We start from the raw sequence: 21,886 nt of genomic DNA, 5'->3' as shown, positions 1-21,886 counted from the left end.
GGAGAAATTATCTGAAATAGAACACCAGGGCACTGACATTTAAGCCATATAAAGCTAGGTGAATGGAATCAGGACGAGATAACTGGCATGAAGTGGGAAAATTGTGTTGCTAGCTGAATGAGCTCAAGATGCATCCAATCCAGTGGCTTGTGTCTAAGATGTTTACTGAAGAAGGGGCTGGGAGAGCATTTTAGACAGAGTGATTTGTCTGTCTACCAGATTATGATAATTCTTCCAGCCACTTCTCTGTTCTTTCTAACAGTTAATGAAATATATCTAATTTTTGTCTCTGAATGGAATTAATAAAAACCATTCCGTAGTAAGCCCACCAAAACAAAGTGAATAAAGTGTTTCTAAAAACATACAGACAACCTAACCTACTCTCTCCCCACATATTACAAAACAACTGTACTCATTAAAGAGACACTGGCATCCACATGAACATGCAAAGTCATCAGTATAAGGATAAACCTTAGCCTTTTGAGTATTAATTACTAAAATTTGCCTATCATCTCTTGAATTCCACATTTGTTATTCAAACGCTGTGTTTGGACCATGCTTTGAAACATCTGGATGATCAAAATTTACATATGCTGTGTCACCAGTAATTTAATTTTTAGCCTATTTACCTAAGAAAACAGGGCTTATGAGAAAGCATTGCTGCTCAGTTTATCTCTCTCCCCTTCTTTTTTAAGATAATCAGCACTGTCAACCATTTTGAAAGAGAAGCAGAAGATAGATACTTATATTTCTACAAATTTCATGAAAACTAGCAAAGAAGTAGTGGAGCGAAACCCAGATTTGTGACTCCAGAGAGGAAAAGGCAGGCAGAACTTCATTGTCATGCTTTCTATTTGGCAGCAATGGTTTGGTCAACTGCGTGTATGTTTTAACGGGCTAACTGGTATATGCATAGCTCCAAATGAGCAATCGTTTTTTGGGAAGGAGAAAAAACAATGGAAGGACAATAGGCTTGATAATCAAAGTGGTAGTGGGTTGTTCAGGTAAAAAAGAACACTAATCAGCAGGAACTGCAAGTTTCAATAGATTCATTGCGTATGGAAAAAAACTTCTCCTGCCTAAAGTCAAAGAAAGAATGTGAGCAGAGCCAAAAGTGACTATGCAAGTTAGACAACTGTAAATCACATGAACTGTAAATAATGTGATTATTCTACCTTCTGAGATTATATAAAATACATTTTAACTTGATCTTTGACTGAATGTGAGATAGCCGCTGCGTAAGTATAGAAATTGAAGATTTTTGTGGTAACGAAATACTAATTTAATTTCTGAATTTAAACAGAAAATAACACTAATTTCTCAATTTAAATTATCCTGAAAGTTGACAAAAGTAATCTGATTAATCAAACACAATGAAGAGACCATTAATTATTTTTTAAAAAATGTTTTGTACTTTCATTACCTTTTGCATTTTTGCAGTGTCCAGAGATTTCACAATTCTGCTGAAGTGCTGAAGACCGAGCTCTTCTAGTTGAAAAGTAGCCAGATAACAAATAACTATCAAAAGATACCTACATTTAAAATGCAGCAGGAAATTCTAATAAACCTATATCCTATACTCAGCATACTCTTGGATTTAGACTGCTACTTCAATTTTAAATAGTTTTCAATATTGTTTATCTAACTGAGCAATCTAATGCCTGACAATGAGAAATTGTAATATGAAGTTATAATATAATGATAACCCTATGTTAATTATCAGCATTGTGACTCTATGCTATGGTTTATATAAATTAGTTATCTCTTTCGTGAGTCAGATCCAAGCTAGTGCAAATCTACACAATTTTATGGAAATTCTAACAGCTGAGTATCTGGCCACTTACACAAAAAAAAAGTAAAACAATTGTAGCTATCTGAAGTCATTCACAGAGGTCCTTTTGATGCATGCAAATATTTGTTTGCAAAATTGGGAGATCTACCATAGCAGCATTTGGAATCCTGTAAGGCCAAAGGTAAGATCTTGGCAGGATTTCACAGTCATTTTGTTATGCCAACATCACCACTAAAATAAGCAGCTCTGTCAACCCCTAACTGCTTGTTCCCATCCCCTCCTTTTACTTCCTGGTGTTTCTTCTCTTGGGCAAGTACAGTCACCCACACAGCCAAGTTAAAAGAGATTGTGAATTTTAACCTGAAGCACTTTCTTAATCAGTTCACTGGATGGCTGCTAAACACCAGTTCTAACTCAAGAGAAAGTATGACATAGGGGTGAGAATGAGTGGCCAGTGATGAGAAAAAGGGCGGCCTGTTTCTTTGGGTAGTAGTACCAGCTTATACAATAAATATCTGCATATTCCATCTGTGAAATTCTGTGTTAGTCTGGCAACAAGGCAGGGAGAATAGGAATCAGATGGCTCCTGAGAGACATGACTGAAAAGTTTCTGACATTGTTGGAAAGAGCTCTCATTTAGTGTAACCAAAATTTTCAGTGTAAGCAAGCTTATTCTGAGAAAATTTAATGTGAAGAGGAAACATAAAAAAAGGTTTGATAGTGAATTTTTCAACATACTCTGTTTTTAATGTTTTCAGAATGGATAGCTCTTATTCTTCCATTCCAAAATCATAGTTTATTATACATAACAAAAAATAAAACCATAAAATATAATATTTCTAGTATTTATTTTCCTTTTTTTTTTTGGCAAGTGACCATTTTGCAGAAAGTGTTGTAATCTTTGTTTTTATTCTGAATTAGAATAAAACCAAGTTTTTAAATTGTGAAATTCTCTGGGAAATCCAAATCTGATTCTCGCACCCCCCTCTGGCAAGCATGCAGTTTGATATAGGAAGAGGCACAGTCAGTGCTGTGAGATTTTTGCAGACCTGTAAAGTTCACGAGCTCCTGTATCAGCTTTCATTTGACCATATTCGCTTTGATCAATCAAGCTTCACTTGCACTGCAGTATTTTAGCTGCCACCAAACAGTAATGATAAAATCAGTAAATTCTGACCAATGTGCTGCAGCCAACTCAGTGTATCGTTAGGCTTCAACCTTGTGCTTTAGCATAGCAACGTATTTAAGCAGTCTTAGTACAATATACATTTATCTCCTACAAGCTTTATTAAATTCAAATCTGCTCACACATAGCAACAGCCTTTATAAGCAGCTTTGATCATTTAAGTGTCAATGCAGCTTGGCAAAGGGAATCACAAGCAGCTTAAAAAAATGTAAGCCAATGACCTTAGACTCTCAACTTGTTGATAAAGGAAAATTTTCTGGGGCCTACCCTCTGCCTATGATTAATGGAGGCTTTTGAGTGGACCAGTCCTGACAATCCAGTTATAGCAACACTCAGCTTACAGTTAAAATTTATGTGCTCCAGACACTGAAAAACATGGCTTTGGAGAAATGGAGACAATGAAGCATTACCATTTAGAATAAACTCAATATACTGTTAATTTCATCCTTGATAATTTAGGTTCCCTTTTGTTTATTATTTGATTTAGATTTGTATACCTTTCCAAATTGTGACAGAAGCAAACAGAATTTCCATAAAAAATTAATAGCTTTTAAAACATAAAATGTAGATATGCTTATATTAGATACGACTTTTGTATTTTTCAGCCACTGTGAATTAAATTGACTGGACTTTTCAAAGTACCCACAAAGCTTCAGAACATGTCTGACTTAGAGAAGCAATGCCAGTGTGATCTGTGATTCCAACTTATTTAGGGACTTCATAAATAAACTTCAGCATATGTGTATTAAATGCATGGCATAAACGTATTTTTTAAATTACTTTTTAATGTACTTCTCAATGCCTGAAATAACTTTGGGAGTAGTAACTACTCTGATTAACTAGCTTACACTATCGGATATAGTTGTATTGTAACTGATTCTAACCAAGTAAGTAATAAAAGGAAAATAATTGACCTTACTCATGGAGACAGACAGAAGTCTATTTATGTCATTGTGATGGTCAGTAATGAAGAAACCCATGTATGGGTAGAGACATTCATATCTTCATACTGTGAGACATGCTGTGTTCCTCAGCAGAAAAAGCTTTGTTATACAATTTCATATTTGAATGGCAGAGGTACAAGGTTGCATAGAAGAGAATAAAGGGAAATCACTGAAGAACATTTTTTGAAGTGATGGTTAAACTTCCAAAATACTTCTTCCAGTCACCCATGCTATTTTCAATCTGCATGTTACTTAATCCGCAGGCATATTCTGCAGAATTTTCTTAAGGTGAAATTCCAGTTAACATCTATGAAAGTCCAGACTAAATAAAAATTTCAGGATTTAGGCTTTACATCATAAGGCCATTGGAAAAGGTCCTGTATTTCATACTGCACTGGACACAATGACAATGCTTCAAATGTAATATAATATTAAGACTTACATTAGTAAAATGATATTTTTTAAAGTTTTGTGGTAAACATATTTAAAGAAAACTTACCTATGTAGAGATTACGCTCAGAAATCAGGCAGTATCTCCCATCCCGAACAAAAAAGGCATTGACTACCACATCCAATAAGGATTTATATTCTATGCATCCAGCTAGTGTATCCAACACAAATTTTTCTTCTGTCACATTAAGAGTCTATAGAGATACAAAATTAATAATGATTAATATATTCTGGAAAGAAAACATTAGTTGTGTACAAAAAGAAGTGCAGTCATTTTGAAGTAATTGGAAAATGTGAATAATGAACAGCAGTGCCTTTGGTAGGGCTGAGGCACTTCTAATACTATCAAATATGGGCAGTCCTAACAAATTAATGGCCCTTGTTAAGTAAAATGTAACCTTCCCCAATGTTAAACTTTCAGTTTATCTGCTGACATATGCATTTAGTTAAAAGGCCTTGATGTGTGAATGTCAACAGTTAATGCAAAGAAAATTTGAAGTCTCTGAGCTATGAGCAATGATTACCTTAGTCAACAGTATGAGAAAGTAGGAAACCTGTTCTTTGGAGGTGAAGTCTGTGCTACTTGGGGAGACTAAATCGAGTAGAGAAGCAGGACAGGAATTACAGAAAACACTCTTAACTGCTGCTGTAACCTAATATTGGAGAATATGACTATTATAAATTAAACCTGTGAGGGCCAGTATTCTTGTTAATGCAGACTGTGTGTTTCTTATCCAGCTGTGCTCTCAGTCACCCGTAATGTTCATACAATACCACAAGCGAACAGAAAAAGGAGGGTCAGATGCCCACTGCACACCATTTGGATCGTACCTCATAATTCCTTTAAAAAGTTTGAATGCTCCTGAACTTTACAGAGAGTTTCACTCATAATAAATTACCTATGGAATATTTGTTACTACATGAGATAAACCTCTAGTGTGAACCACCTTTAAAACGTTGCAACAAAATCTGAGGCCCAGAACAGTTTGTCATTACAAGAACTGAAAAAGGACAGCCACACTATGACAAAATGACAAACAATAATGATTCTTTGACTTAAGGAGATTAGCCAAGAAGCGAAGAAAAAAGCTAAGTGCATCTTCTGAAAACATGTCGTCCACATCTGATATATGATCTCTCCCACAGCTCGGAGATGTGGGAAAATTGAATGGCAAAAATGTATCAGAGCAGAGGTTCACCTTGCCTAGCAGGTTAGCATCTTGATCGCTTTATTTCCCTAATGCGATGCATTTCTAGTTTAAAAGTATTATTGCAGGCTGCTGGAAGGAACTATGTGAGTCTTCTGATGGATGACACTATATAGGGCTTTGAGACTGAGCAAATGCAAGGCAAAACTTCAAAATTACAGTTCTAATTTTTAAATGTAAAAAATTATGCAGAAGCGTTCCAAGTGTATTTTCTCAGGTGTATTGGGTTTGCATGGCAACATTTTGGTAGCGGGGGGGGCTACAGGGGTGGCTTCTGTGAGAAGCTGCTAGAAACTTCCCCTATGTCTGATAGAGCCAATGCCAGCCAGCTCCAAGACAGACCTGCCACTGGCTAAGGCCGAGCTAATCAGCAACAGTGGTAGTGCCTCTGTGGTAACATATTTAAGAAGGGGGGGAAAAACTGGCGAACGGCAGCCGGGGAAGAGAGGAGTGAGAATATGTGAGAGAAGCAACTCTGCAGACACCAAGGTCAGTGAAGAAGGAGGGGGAGGAGAGGCTCCAGGCCCCGGAGCAGAGATTCCCCTGCAGCCCGTGGTGAAGACCATGGTGAGGCAGGCTGTGGCCCTGCAGCCCATGGACAGAGTCCACGGTGGAGCAGATATCCACCTGCAGCCCATGGAGGACCCCATGCAGGAGCAGGAGGGTGCCCAAAGGAGGCTGTGACCCCATGGGGAGCCCACACAGGAGCAGGCTCCTGGCAGGACCTGTGGACCTGTGGAGAGAGGAGCCCACGCTGGAGCAGGTTTGCTGGCAGGACTTGTGACCCCGCAGGGGACCCACGCTGGAGCAGTCTGTTCCTGAAGGACTGCACCCCGTGGAAGGGACCCATGCTGGAGCAGTTCATGAAGAACTGCAGCCCATGGGAAGGACTCATGTTGGAGAAGTTCATGGAGGACTTTCTCCCGTGGGAGGGACCCCACGCTGAAGCAGGGGAAGAGTGTGAGGAGGAAGGAGCAGCAGAAACAACATGTGATGAACTGACCTCAACCCCCATTCCCCGTCCCCCTGCGCCGCTCGGGGGGAAGAGGTAGAGAAAATCGGGAGTGAAGTTGAGCCCAGGAAGAAGGGAGGGGTGGGGGGAAGGTGTTTTTAAGATTCGGTTTTACTTCTCATTATCCTACTCTGATTTTGATTGGTGATAAATTAAACTAATTTCCCCAAGTCAAGTCTGTTTTGCCTGTGACAGTAATTGGTGAGTGATCTCCCTATGTCCTTGTCTCAACCTACGACCCTTTCATCATATTTTCTCTCTCCTGTCCAGCTGAGGAAGGGGAGTGAGCGAGCAGCTGTGTGGTGATTAGTTGCTGGTTGGGACTAAACCATGACATCAGGTTATCATTCAGAGTAAGCATAATTCTTTTTTACTTACTCCTGCTCAAAAACCAGGTTTCATTTCTTCCAATTTGTGCATCATCACTAGAAAAAAATAGCGCTGCCGTATAATTGTCTCCATATACATATATATTTATATATGCATATACACACACATGTATGTAGGCAAAATTATACCTACATACACCCTTGTAATTTCTTTACAGCCATTGGGATTACACTAATACATCTGACTACCTCTCTAGCAGAACTGTAATAGATAATATTACTAATGATGCACATACAGAAACAGAATCAAGCTCAGTTTGAGGTTTTTAGGTCCTTAAGGCTAATAGTAGTTAAAATGATAGAAAAGCTTTATTTCTATAACCGAAGTAATCAGCTATGACTGAATATATTCTGTGACCCAGATATATTGGGTAAGAAGAAACAGAGTGTAACCAAACTAATCATTACATGGAGACACGGAAGCTTCACAAAGTCTGCTGGGCAGCACTAGAGACTGAGTGTGAATAAACAGGGTATCACCTACATTCTTAATCAGGGCTCTAGAGAAAGAAGAACCAACAGGTTGTGGTTGAGATGGGAGAAAGATAAAGGCGAATGCATTTGGGAAAATGGAGCCAACTAGAGTGAGGTGGCAAAGAAGGAGCACAGAAAAAGGAGTGAAAAGGAAGGTAAGGGAAAACAGGAGATACAGAAGGTCTTAGATGGAGGATGGACACAAATGGAAGAGCAAAGAGACTGAACACATCTGAAAATATGCAAAAGAATTAATTTTCTGGGAAACATGGACTCATCTTGCTAAACACTGAGAATTCTTGTGAGGCCCACAGTCCATTCCAAATATACCTTTTCTGGATGAAGATTTATGGAAGTTCTTTCATAAAACTGACAAAGAAAAACCAGAAATCTAACACCCCAGCAAATGTTCAAATAGATATCCCATATTTGATATATCTAAGAATTCACCACAAAAGGCAAAAGCAAACCTAAATACCTGAACAGCAAAGTGAGAGAGGATGACATAGTTCCAGTAAAAGTAGGATTGTGACATTTTGAATCTAAAATAATTGGTCCCCTTGAACAAATACTGTTGTTCATGAACAGATCAATCTGCAGACAACAGTAGCTCTGATGATAAACAGAAAGTCCATAGGAAAACTGGACAAACCTGCTGGAAACAAGCCCAACAAAAACTCTCACAACTATCTCCACTAGAAAGCTAGAATATAAATTGTTGCCAAGAATCTTACTTGATTAGAATCTTTGCATTCACCTTGAGTGCTTTGCTATATCATACATGTATAAAGTGCTACAACAAATCAGTGCTTTTCAAATGTACTTTGGAGAGATGACCAAAACTAGACAAACGGATAACAACAAGACAACAGAAGCGCCCAAATCATATCTCCTATAAAGTTCAGACTACAGCATAAAAATGCAATTGCATATTTACATTCCTTCTACTTCTTTTACTGTCCTGAGTTAACAAGTCAGTCAGAAGTTAGCTGTTAGGACAAACACAGAAATAAGTGCTTACTCTTGCAAGCAAGTACATAGCCACTACATGGCCTCGAGCTAAGCATTAAGGTGACAGGAGGTACAGCCTGGGGACAACTGTGCCCCAGAACATCAGTACTGATAGGTAATTCTGTGGACCACAGGCCAAAAAGTCCTGTCATGAAATATTATCCATTGAATCTGCTTTCAGTTACAAATGGTACCAAGTGTTCTGTTTCTACATGTAAAAATTTAGAAAAATTAAGCAGCCTGCAGCTGTGTCATCTAAGGAAGTGATCTCATCAGAACTCATAATAAACAAGACTGGGCAGGATCAGTACTTGGATAAGAAATCTCAAAGGTGAGCCAGTTGTTGGTTGAGCCCTGCTGATAATCTAGTGAATCAAAAACCAAGCCAATGATTTAAAACAGTTAGGGTATTCTCTGCATAGAAAGTGCATTGTGTCCTCAACAGATTTCATTCAGGAGATTTACAGTTTATCTGTATATCTGAAATCATAATTGCTTTGGGAAAGTAATATGTTGGGTAGGTGTCACTTCTAGCACTAATTCCTAAGTTCATTCTTTCTGTATGGCTTTATGTTGCATTTCATGTCAGTGGGATGTATTTCAGAAGTGGGTCAAATGATCCTGAAACAGTACAATATGATGACAGATTGTATATTTAGAGCACCTTTTGTATGAGATTCTCAAAACACTTTATTAACATTAATTGTATTTAATGAGATTCTTTTTGGCTAATACTATTTTGCAAATGCAGGAACTACGGTATGGAGCAGATGAGAGATTTGCCCCAGGCAACACACTAAGTCATTGGTGGCAACAAGAATTAATAAATGCTACTTTGTGAGCTTTTGTTCTGTCCATCGGACCATCTTCCTACCTTTTCAAGTATACTTCAACTCATGTATTTCTCTGAAACAAATAGCAGTTAGCTATGTTTACAAGTATGTTGTGTGAGTCCTTCAGCGTGAGGAAGGCCAGACAATTTACAGGTAAAAGTAACACATGCAGCTATCATCTTCCATTGCACCAAATACTGACATTTATCAGAAGACAGAATAGATCTTGAACAATATGCCTATTCTATGCTCAGGAAACAACCTCTCTATCTCTAACGTTACAACTTATTATATGTTGGTTTGTTGTGTAAAGCATAGTAAGTTTATGGTAGATGAATACTGGATGGTCCTATATTTTTAATGTTTGGAAGCCTATATATTACTGTTGACCAATGGCTGCACTGGATATAAGTAAAATACAGTTATATGTATTCGCAGTGTCATTTCCATACAAATATCTGAAAGTGTTCTCTCTATGGCATTGAATTTTAGCTTTTTCTGATTCCCAAGGTTTTAAGTTGTAAAAGAATGATCCTGTCTGAAATTATCCTAAATGATGCTGTGAAAAAGATGCAACTCACGTCTGAAAATGTGCTGATTGGCATTATCTCCCCCTTTTGAGAAATCCCTAATGCTCTTAGACTGCTTCCATGGACATATTTTCCTTGCTCCCTGACACTTAGCTGCAGCTGGGAACCAGTCAAGTTTCCTCAAGGAGAAAGGGACTGTGTAAGAAAGCTTAAGTATAGGACTTTGTATACAAACACCTTTCAACATGTGTTAGTACAAGAAATAGCATGAATTAAATGGAGAAGTATCTGCAAAGAGCAAGCTTTGCTGCCGTGGGTGTATGGAAATAAGGGTGGTTACAATGGGACCTGTTTAAGGGCCAGAGAGATCAGAAAAGGATGGGTAAGGAGAGAAAGAAAAGATCTTGTTTCTGGAGAGAAGGAAAGAAAGGAACATCAGCCACGCCCTGTTTGAGACTTCTGAGGATAAGGATTTAGTTTAAGGTGAAACAAACATTTTAGAAAGAAGATAATATTTGATGAAAAGATAAAATAGCTTTCACCTCCTGAGAGAACTAAGTAATAGTATGTACTGAACTTGCCTACTTCTAGGCAGAATATGCACATTTTGCAGAAGCAGTCTGATTAATTTATAGTGCTTCAGATATCACTGCTAGTCCTCTCCAAGGGTCTAATCAAAATGCCGTGGAAATGAAAGAAAATATTCCTATTGACTTCACTGGGTTTTGAATCAGTCACCAGAATCTAGTCCTCTTTCCCTCTGAAGTCAGTGAAAATGCTTCCAGTAATTTCAAGTTCAGTAATTTCCTGCTTCTACTATTTGCAGTCTATGTCGCAGTCACAAGCTAGTATTTCCATCTTCGTCTGATAATGCTGACCATCTTGAAGAGGTACAGTTATCGTTATTTACCCTTATACTTAATATTAAATCACATGAGCGGGACATTGCAGAAAAATCGTGATTCCATCCTTTCCTTAGAGAGGTCCTAATCTGCATTTATGTCAGTAACTAATAACATAACTTAGACTTGTACAATTTAGTAGAATTTTTTTCACCACATGTATCAAAATAATCTTGCATTACATTATTTTCATATTTAAAACTACATCTATGACTTTTGACATTTGGGGATTTTACTCATAGTTGAGTGGGCATGTGTGAGACACACAGCTGAACCAACACAAATGAGAACTGTGAAGAGTTATGCCAAATCACACCATGTTCTTGCAAAATGGAAAGCTCATAAACAGATCAAACATGCCATCAACATGAGAGGGATAAAGGAGTAAAACAGTGACTTTGGGGTGGCAGTTCTGATTTTACAGTAGTAAGCTTTTCAGTAGATGGGATTTATAAAGGTAAATATGATGGGTCTGATCCTGCAATTCTAACTGAAGCAAATAATTCCACTGAAAATAAAGTGTGTTACTTGCATAGAGAAACGCACAAACGTTGCATGGTAACTTCTATGTTAAAATCTGTCTCTTGTTATCATAGCAAAAGCTTGAGTCTAACAGTCACAAAGAAGAAAAAATGCCTGGGATGCTTCAGTTAGATACAAAACTTAATCTTTTTTCAAAATGAACAGATGCAGTCCATTTCTATAAATGGCCTGATGAAACAATACCCTTATGAAGGGTCATTCTCGATATGGATCATTTTTGATAGATTTAATTGAAGAATACTTAATAAAAAGAAGGGGGTTTAGCACACAAGAATGAAGACATTATCTGGAGGGCATCAGTCTGATGAAAGGAGTATTAAAAAGCAGTTAGAAAGATAAACAAGAAGTAGTAGTCTAGCATTCAAATGAAGAACAACAGAAATAGAGATGCAAATTTGAGTGTGAATACTAATAATTTAAAGAACTGAGATAGACTTAAAGAACTATTTTAAGTTAATGTGTTATTCAGGATAATTCAAACTAAATTCTGTTTTAATAGCAACAAGTTCACAACACCAAAGCAAAAGCATTTATTTGCATTTATTATTTGTTTTAGGAGGTTTGAGGGACACAATATGATTCTTCATGATTGAAGGTGAAGGCTTGTTTGTTGCAACTAGGAATCACCCATCATATTACTAATGAAACAATGTTGTTATTGAAAATATTTGCGGTGAAAAACAAGTCCAATATATGTTATAAACTTCATAACTTAGAATACAATAAACACGAAGACTGTAAATAACTGTATTACAAGACAAAGTGTAGTTTTCTTCCTGGAAGAAAAGTAAGTCTGATCATTCACTGAGAACAACAAATAGAAATTCTTTTTATGATGTAAAATTCACATGTTGCAGAAATAAAATGTATGGAGTTTAACACAGAATCACCTAATTTTGACTAATTTTGGTCATAACATTCTAATTAGAGGACACCATGTTATTTATCTCCTACTATTCAAGAATTAAAAATCCTTACCATATTTCATTTGTATTTCTCTAAAAACAGGAGGCTAATAATCAGTGAGTTTCCCTAACTCCACTTGTATATAGAAGCGGGAATTAGGAGTTGGAAGATAAGAACTGAGATTGGAACATGTCTTTCTCTCTTACTTCCTGAATGACCTTGTAGAGATTATGTTCTCTCTTGACACCTTGGTTTTAAACACTATTAACACCTGATATTCGGCAATTTATTTATACGTTTCCATCACACCAAAAGAAGATTCCATCTTTATAGATACAGTGGTTCAGGCAGACCTGAACTACTGTCAAAGTAATGGTTTACCTCTGCTCTTGAAAATTCATTTTCTATTCCTTTAGTACTAATTTTCTAATTACCCATTTGTATCTTGAAATACTGGTTGATTGCAAAGTGCAATAAGTGAAAAAGAAAAATATATCCCAACAGTTATTGGATATGTTATCTGCTTAATCTACCTCAATTGCAAAAATGCAGGGAAAGATGGGTGCTTTTTCAAAGCAGTACACAAGGATTAGATGTGCGGCCACCGTTACTGTAAATGGACTGTGCAAAGCTAAATCCCACATACAGCTAGAAAAACATAACTCTTGATAGCAGTATCTAATGCCATCATTCCTCTATAAATAAAGATGGCCAACTACTCCTCTCATTTACACCAATATATGTACAGAGTAATGTTTCTGACTGTGGGCAGTCACTCTGGAATACACCTGGAAGCAGACTGTACACCCAAATGTTTTCCAAACAGATTTCTATCTCAAAGCTTGAGACAAGATTTCCTACAATGAGAGAATATGCTCCGATGGGAACACTGATATTTAAACAAAATTATATAGATCCATTAAGAAATAAAAATAATAATAATAATAGGTTGCTTCTGCTTCTGTTGAAGTTAATGGATACCCTCCCATGCTATTCAAGAGGAACAAGATGAGAGTGGCTCACATGGTCTTATACAAGGAACTGATATTTGATAGAAAGTTGTCAAATATTCAGGTTTTTAACTAGCTATTTGGAAATACTAAGTAGTAGCAAATCAAATGCAGGGAAACAGCTAAGGATGTATTTTCAAAGTGGCACACAGGGGTCAAGGAGTGCCTTATAAATTTGGCCTTTTGGTTTTCTTATGAAAATCCACACACATTTTACCAAGTGAAAAATACCCATTTGCATGTGTTTTGTGTGAATTTATACTGTTGCAGTAAGCTTCCTTGAAGATTATGTGTGCCCTTACAACGCCTAGCCCAAGGCAAGCAGAGCTTTCGCTACGATACAAGATAAGAATGGGACAAGCCATGGTGGGTCAGTCTGGGAGCTCAAACTGATACAAGAGAGTCTGTATCACCTATCTTCTCTGTGACATCTGCCTCTTGTGGGCTTCAGTTTGAAGAGAGAGAGATATTTCTGATTCACAGAATCACAGAATCACTAAGGTTGGAAAAGACCTGTAAGATCATCAAGTCCAACCATAAAAAAAAACAAAAAACAAAAAAAAAAACCCAAAAAAAACCCCACAAAACAAAACCACCCAGAAACCACAAAATACACCACAACCCACACCAAAATAACCCACCCACAGAGCACCATGCCCATCAAGCCACATCCCACAATGCCACATCCACACGCTCCTTGAATACCTCCAGAGAGGGTGACTCTACCACCTCAGTTTAGGTACAGTAGAGACTGGAACTGAACATGCAAGAACTTTGAAGTGAGCAGAACAAAACCAAAGAGGTGAGCAGGGCTTGCTGGATAGTGACAATAGCACTGGAATCAACAACTTGAAGAGATGGAACTGGGACAGGTTAAATGAAGAGACCTGGGCAAGTAAGTTTGAGGGTAAGAGAAAGGACAGTGGTAGAAAGATGATGGAGCTTAGAACAGAACCCAGTTTATCTTTCTCTTCCATCTGCCCAATATTTGGCTAGCAGAGTATTCCAAACCTCTACAGTACAGCATTTCCCAACCATTGTGAACTGCCAAAACAAAAAAATTTCTACACAGTCTTTATGAAAGAGCAAAACATATTATTATTATTTCACACAATCATTTATTTTGGGTTTTGTTTTAATTATTTATCTAACCATATGTATAAGTAAAAGTAGAGCATCTAGAGATTAAGAACAAAAACTTGCTGAAGAGTTATTACACAAACCTCTGGACTGTGTCACCTTTGCAGCAGCACAGTGAAACCAACAGAAATGTTGTGTTGGATTTTGAGCAGAATATTCAACAAAGACCGATTCTATACTTGGTAAAAGATCTAATATGGAAATCTACCAGTTACTTTTTGCTATCATTTGCAAAGCAAATTATTCACAGTGGCTGGTATATTTTCACCCTACAGCTCTGACCCTTTGGATTTTATGCCTCTTTCTTTTTTTATATATTCATATTGTAAAGCCCTTCATTTTAACATATATTTGCTTGCCCACTTTCACTTCATTTCCTGTGCCTCCCTTCGCCAGACATTTTCACTGCTTTAATTTGCAAGGATTCCCACAAGAATGGTCTTATGCCCCTGGTAGATGGTGGACAGGGATATTTTGATCAAGACAGATTGTGCCTTCCAGACTCCCTCCCTTAGGACTAAATCCAACTTCCTTTCATAACATATTCACATTTGTCATGTACACAAATAAAACCCTAAACTACAGTCTAAAATGCTGGCCTTTCTCTGTGACATTTCCTCGTTGTTGTCAGCTCAATTTCAACAATGGTAAAACAAAACTTCAGCACTCTCATGCCACTTCTTTCCTCAATTATTGGTACTATTGCCACCCTGCCTGTCAGTCAAGCCCATAACTTCAGAGGTCATTTTTCACATAGACTACTCTCCAGGGTATCATAACCAGTCTACGTGCACATCTTCACTCTTTGAACAGAAGGTTTCAAGTAGTATTTACCTATCACTTCATAGCTAAAAATCTAAGGTAGTGTCTCAACATTTTCTATTTTATTGCAAGAACCATCTCTTTCCTGCGTCTAACTAATCCAGTCTTTCTCTAGCAAATCAACTGTCTGGAATGCTATCGTTAAGATCGTTCTGCTAGTCTATTATTTTGACCCACTTACACCTAGCATCTCACAGTTGATTCTAGCACATAGAGCAAAAGCTGTCTCTCTTTGCTATCAAGATGCTTCATAACTCAGTTCCATTCTACCTGTTATTCTTTACTGATGTCATCCCGCATTTCTGATCTGCCAAGGATGCCCAAGTCCTTGTTTCATTTATTAGATTTCCAAACAAGTCATTTCATTTACTTTCGATCAGCTCCTACAAGCATTTATACTGCTCTTCGAAACCTACTTCATTCTGACAGATATTTTTCCCTGCAAAATGTCCTTTGCTATCTGCTCCTTGCAGTTCAGGTGACAATGTGTGGCAGTCGGAGGTACTTATCTCCAGGATCTTGCACTTGACAATACTGGCATCCGTAGTGGCTCCCGCAGCCTGGCAGAGACACTACCGGGGTGCTGAACTCCCTTGAACATATTCTGGAATGACCTATGCATGCTGTCTTCTTATTTTGAGAGAAATAATCTAGCCCAAAATTGTTGGTTTCACCAGGAACAGCCACAAACAGCTGGACAATAGGCTAACAAGCATATTTTATGTAGGTCATCAACAGGTTATCAAAGAATTAAACAAGACACCTCAGGTATTATATTAGAAGGACATAAAGACTATAAAACATCCAAATACAGTAAAGATATATAACATGAATGAAACATACAGTGTTGATAATGACTGGAATCTGATTGTACTTTTAAGGGATGGAAAACTAACTAACCAATTAGAAAAGTCTAATAGAATAGCAGATAGTAACTTGTAGAAAAGTCAACTCTGATACACTGCATACCTAAGTAAGTAAATAAATATAAGGAGAGCTGTGTCTTGCAATTATTTACATTTGTGCTCTTGGAATCTGACCGTCCTCATTTTTGTGTGGTCAGCAGTAAACAGCACTAGGTTTGCTATTTGTCATGCTGCTAGCATGAAACATACAGGCTTGAACGTAGTCTGTGATTTAGAGTGATGGCATTAATTGGGATACAAACCGGAGGAAGTTTCTGCATGGGTCAGTTGATAATGGCTAATTGGAAAGTGGCCAAGCCTGGAAATCATGTATACAAAGACGCTACAATATTTTTAGGATCATATGCCTATTATGAAATAGAAAAGAAAGAAATAAAGTGAATTTTCCATGATGAATTATAATCACCCATTTGGTACTGAAACAAAGCTGAATTTTACATAAACATTGATCTTACTTTTTACTTTCTTGGATAAATTCAGAGCAAAAATTTTATGCAGTAAGTGAACTGAAACTATCCCAGAGAGAGACTTCTGTCTTATCTTTGGCATCAGCTATCCTCCCTGTTCTTCCCCTTTTGAAAGGGTTTATTATGAAACTTAAGATTCATATTTCTCTAATGGAATTACTCCTTCTTTTGTCTTCGTATCACCTTTCCTGGGCTGAGAAGAACAATGATCTGAATATTAATTTTTACAAGTATTTATTTTGGCAGCAGTGGCAGCTGAATTTACCTGCTCCCTGCCCAGTGAAAAATTATTATTTTGAAACTGGATCAGTTCCCTGATGTAATTCAGCATACAAATGCACAAAGAGTTATGCCAGTACTACAAGGCAGGAGGGCAGTGGCAGAAACCAGGGGCCTGAGCGGAAACTGTTTAAGAAAGCAAATACACAAGAAATGTGTATGGATCCACTGCCTCAGCCTCTGATTTTTGTATCAGACCTCCAGAGTTTTATATTCTTATAGTCATTTGTGTTTACGCAAAACCAACGTAAAAGACTATCTAACTGAAATAGCAGTGTTTTAGACCTTATTGTCAGAAGTGGAAATGAGCACTTGAGCTACACAGCAGTGTGGAATCAGGGCTCTGACAATGTAGTTTCATAATACGCGGCATGCACAGACAATAGCAGTATAAACAATATTACTGTCTTCCCTTAGTGATTTTCTAAAGCTGATTCAATCCAGTAGCTGCATCAGCACAAGTCAGAGTAGCACTGAGGACAAAGAGATGGGAAGAGGTGACAGAGTATGGTCAGGAAAGGATGGGAACTGCTTCAGCCAGTATAGCTACATATTGGCAAATCTTGGTCTGGTTACTTGCAGTATTAGATTAAAATCAGGTAGTTGATTTACTGTCACTCGCCTTTTATCCCACCATTCTGATGGTCACTTACGTCCTCAAAGCAGTAATACCTGATCCTGTGAGTCAGCTTCTGAACTGCATCCGTATATACAAAATGGGTGCTGCTGACAGAAACTTCCATTTGGAAGGAGGAAAGGAGATAGGAAACTATAAAACAGCTTAGTCAAGAATGGAAGAGAAACTTTTCCTATCATTGTCAGATCCATTTTAGGAAGTTGCTGCTTTCCCTGTCCTTTGTTGCTACCAAAGCAGTTATTCAACGCCTCTGAATTTTACTTCCTTGTTTTCTGGTGATAACCATAAGAAATTTGGACTTTAGTCATAAATGAAAAATGTCACTGCAAGAAAAATCTATGGAAGTTACAATAACATGTTAGAAAACAGATATCTTTATGTTTAAAATCAGCTAGTAAAACATGGTAAGCTATATAAGATGAACTGAAACTTAATATACCTGCAACAACTTAGCTGATTCATTCAAGAAATCCTCCATGCTCTGATTTTCAGGGTTAAATTTGTTAAGCTGTTGGACTATTATTGCAATATGTTTTCCATGGCTGACCATCTTCACTATGGAGAATCCTATAAATACAGTAAATCATTAATTTTTCATGCCTCCTTCAGTTGTGGCGTAATGTATGTTGATAGGCTCATAGAGAAGATATACTGCAGTAATGGAGAAGAGAACATTTAGGTCAAGCTTTCAAAATCACAGTTACTCAGAACATCTAACAGAAGAAATGAGAATACAGTACAAACATCAATAAAATACAAGACATAATTACATATTTCTTACTCTGCAAATGTCTCAAAAGATCCTTAGGATGGTACCTGAAAAGGTTTCTATATCAGGTTATTTGACAAAATATAATTAAAGATAATACTAGAGAAAAGCATGAATTTTTGCATGTGTGCTATCCAGGTCCTATTTAATAAATTGCTGTTCCCACTGAGATGCAACTGAAAGCAAAATTTTAGTCTTAAATCTTATCACGTTGCTATCAACAGCCTATTTTTCCAAAACAACAAAAGAACAGGAACAGAGAGGAATTATAAGGAGGCAATGAGACAGCGTTGGTCAGCAAGCTGGGCGGTGATCACAACACATCAGTAGTCTAGGCCACTGTCAAGGTTTCTGAAGGCACAGCAGTTGGGTACTTTTTATGCTTGATGCTTTGTTTGTGAAATGGCTGGATTACATCTATCTCGAATGATGTCTTACTCATATGCATGAGAGTTTGCAGAACTGGATACCTAGATTTTAATGTTCAAATGACAAGAACTATAATTCATTTGCTTATGCACATGTTGTTGTGTATGAAAGACCAATGACAGTAATGATCAGGGCTGAAAGTCATTAATCTGGTTTAGTAATGGGAAAAAATGAGCACAGAAGTACTTTTCCATGGTGAGAATAAAAATGTATTTTTGAAAATAGTTCTTGTATTTTATATATCATCATATTCTGATGTTAGAAAAGAATGCTTGATGAAGATGATTCATTCCCACTGTGGTAAAGAGAATTCATTTCTTGTTTTAAAAAGACAGCATAACATTTCCAGATACAGTGTTTTTGTACCCTGCCTTTCAGCACTATCATACCCAACAATAATTGCCTAAACAGCACTTTTAATTATTAATCTCAAACCACTGAAAAAAAATAGTTTGTCTGTGATTATGCTCAATATAGGCATTTAGTCACCTCGTATGATCAAGACAAACTGTCCAATTAAAAAAAAAAAAGTCCAGCAAAACAGGGCTGGATCATGACAAGGGATGGCAAACAAAAAAAGAGGTGCTACAGTGTCTCTTTGTCACAGGAGGAATCACCATTTCTCTACTCCTCTGAGAAACATAATCTCTTTCTCTGTACCTGCCAAGGTTCTTACACTCAGAAAGGATTTTGAATTAGGGAGGGAGAAATACCTCTGTACTCATTCAGGCTGAATCATAATTCAGGCTCCAACAGCTTTCCCAGTGACAAATATCTTTGGCATAGTAGAAATGAGTTTGAGCTCTCATGCTCTGTACATGCTGATATTCACCTCTCCCCTCCAAATAACAATCATTAAAACCAAAAACTGGAATACGAAAACTAAGACATATAGTAATAGCTTGAGAAGTCTGGAGATACAGGGTTCTTAACAGAAAAAACTTCACTTGTGATTGTATTTAAACAAACTACTATTATTATCACCAATGTTTTAAAACATACACATCAGGAATAAAATGTTTTGTGTTATGACATGCACCCTTATTTCCACACAGCCTTTTAGGAGAATATTCTAATTGCTATGTATAAAAATTAAATAATTTTATACTATGCACAAAATGGTAGAAATTTTCTTCCATTATCAGATACAGAACTTCAGTTAAAGGAGGTAGGAACCTGACTTTGCCTTATTTTACAATGGAGCTTGGAGATATTTTGAAAGCAATTACATAGGATAAGACTGGCCACAACTGTAGGGAGTGGTTTCAGTGACCTGAAAGAGTCCTTCAGGTTTTACATTTGCTCCTATGTTCCTAGCCTAGAAAGACTGTGATTGCATTTCCTCTGATGAAACCTGCCCTTCTTAAAGAGAGGGCTGAAGTAAACCTTTCTGCAAAATACAGTCAGATCAAGTAGCTACTGCTCAAAATAGAATAGGTGCTTCTCTCAGCTGTGTGGTAGAAAACAAGCCACTGAATACAGGGTACAACCGTCCCAGTGGTTACATTCTGCCATTCTCATTTACTCTGGACTTTTCTGCATTGCTGACTGTCACTTGAGCATAGCAGAGGGCAGTTCTGGGCACAGGTCCTCTTTTCAGCAGATTCCTCCCTTAAGGCAGCAAAACATCAAATGGAAGACATTCACCCGGAGCAGCTATAGCCTGGATCTTATCTTCATTTTTAATTTGCATATATTTCAAAGTTTTGCATACCTACTACAAGTATTTTACTTGATACAGTATCTTTTTATCTAGTATCTCATGGAACTTTACAATTAAATATTCATTGTACAAAACCTTCTGCAAGTAAGTTGTATTGTATTTACCAAATAGGCATGCCAAACGACACCAAGGCTGGCTAACTTGCCCGAAATCACCAGAGTTAATGAAAACTCTGGAAGCAAAGCCCAACAATCCTGTCTACAGTGTAACATAGGCCCCGTTGATCTTTTCTATTGCATTTATAAACACATAATAAACGAGTGAAGTAGTTATAAGCCTGCCCAGGACACCTGACACTTTCACACATCAAGCATTTTACCCGGTTTTGTTCTCGGCGGTGTCATATACGGCTACAGCTACCTTGCTGCCAGCTGACGTCCATGAGGCCTCAGGGGTGCCACACCCCGGGCCCCAGGGCGGGCGCCGCCGCCTGAGGTAAATGCGCGGGCGCGCAGCGGCCCCTGCCCCCACGGGCGGCCCGTCAGCCCGGCGCTGCCCGGTCCCGTACCTGGCTGCCCCCGCCAGCCCGGGCGGCCGCCTGCGTCCCCGCCGGAGCCCAGTGCCCCTCTCTCAGCGCGGCGGGACCCTCCAGCCGCAGAGACCCCGCTGCGGCCGCCGGCGGCTCGGCCCGGCCCGGCGCCGTTGCTAAGGGGCGCAGGGACTGCTGGGAGCTGTAGTTCTCCCGCGCGCAGCCTTCGTGTTGCGGAACGGCCCGATCGGGGGCAAAGAACTACCCGGCCGGGAAAAAAGATGGCGGCGATTGTTTGCCGCCGTTGCCAAGCAACTGGTTCCGCCCCTCGTCGTTTTTTGTGCCTAGAGGAAGATAGAAATCAATCAGCCGATTGCCACGCACTCGGGTAGGGCTGACTGCCACAAGTAGACGCTTGCCCTCCTGAAGCGGACGCGCTCAGCGTTGCCCGCGGAGAAGACTACAAATCCCGGCACCCACCGGGCCACGGCGCTTTGCACGGTGCCTCCGGCTGCGGGGCGGGGCATGCTGGGGCACGTAGTCTCTCCGCCCCCTTCCCGTGTTACGCAAATGAGCAGCCGAGTGGGCGGGGCGAGTCCGCCGAGGGGCCGTCCCCGGCCGCCGTCCGATTGGTCGCGGGCGCGGGAGCCAGCGGGGAGGGAGCGCGTGGGCCCGCCCCTGCGCATGCGCCGGGGGGGAGCGCTGCTGCCGGCCGCGCAATGTTTTGGGGGCTGTCAGCGAGGCGCGGAGCCCTCGGTGCCGGCGGCCGGTCCCTGCGCTGAGGGGAGCGCGCGCGCTGCTCGCGCTCCGCAGCGGCTGGCGGCCTCTGCCCTGAGGAGGAAGAGCAGGAGCGGCGGCGGCGACCCGGCGGAGCCTCCCGGCGAGGGGCAGGGCTCGCCCCGGTCCCTCGAGCGGCGCGGGCGGGGAGCCGGCAGCCCCTGTGGCAGCGGCAGGCGGCGGTGGCGGCGTGGCAGCGGCCGCGGTGATGATGAACAGGTTCAGAAAGTGGCTCTACAAACCCAAGGTAAGTTGTGA

At 39.3% G+C, this 21,886-nt stretch overlaps 1 protein-coding gene across 1 annotated transcript in view; it reads right to left on the bottom strand.

Moving 5' to 3' along the window:
* The window catches only part of CFAP99 (cilia and flagella associated protein 99), a 62,925-nt gene extending 41,388 nt beyond the window's left edge, over window positions 1-21,537 (bottom strand). The window contains exons 1-5 of the mRNA XM_059817868.1: window positions 21,332-21,537; window positions 20,891-21,195; window positions 17,901-18,028; window positions 4,422-4,566; window positions 1,424-1,518 (exon numbers count right to left, since the gene is read on the bottom strand). Of these exons, the coding sequence (XP_059673851.1) occupies window positions 1,424-1,518; window positions 4,422-4,566; window positions 17,901-18,028; window positions 20,891-21,195; window positions 21,332-21,537 (879 nt within the window). The remainder of the gene's footprint in view (window positions 1-1,423; window positions 1,519-4,421; window positions 4,567-17,900; window positions 18,029-20,890; window positions 21,196-21,331) is intronic.
* Between the last annotated feature and the right edge of the window lie 349 nt (window positions 21,538-21,886).

This window comes from Gavia stellata, chromosome 5 (assembly GCF_030936135.1).
Source record: "Gavia stellata isolate bGavSte3 chromosome 5, bGavSte3.hap2, whole genome shotgun sequence".
NCBI classification, from domain to species: domain Eukaryota; kingdom Metazoa; phylum Chordata; class Aves; order Gaviiformes; family Gaviidae; genus Gavia; species Gavia stellata.
The sequence above is the reverse complement of the archived record's forward strand: the minus strand, read 5'-3'. Positions and strand labels throughout refer to the sequence as shown.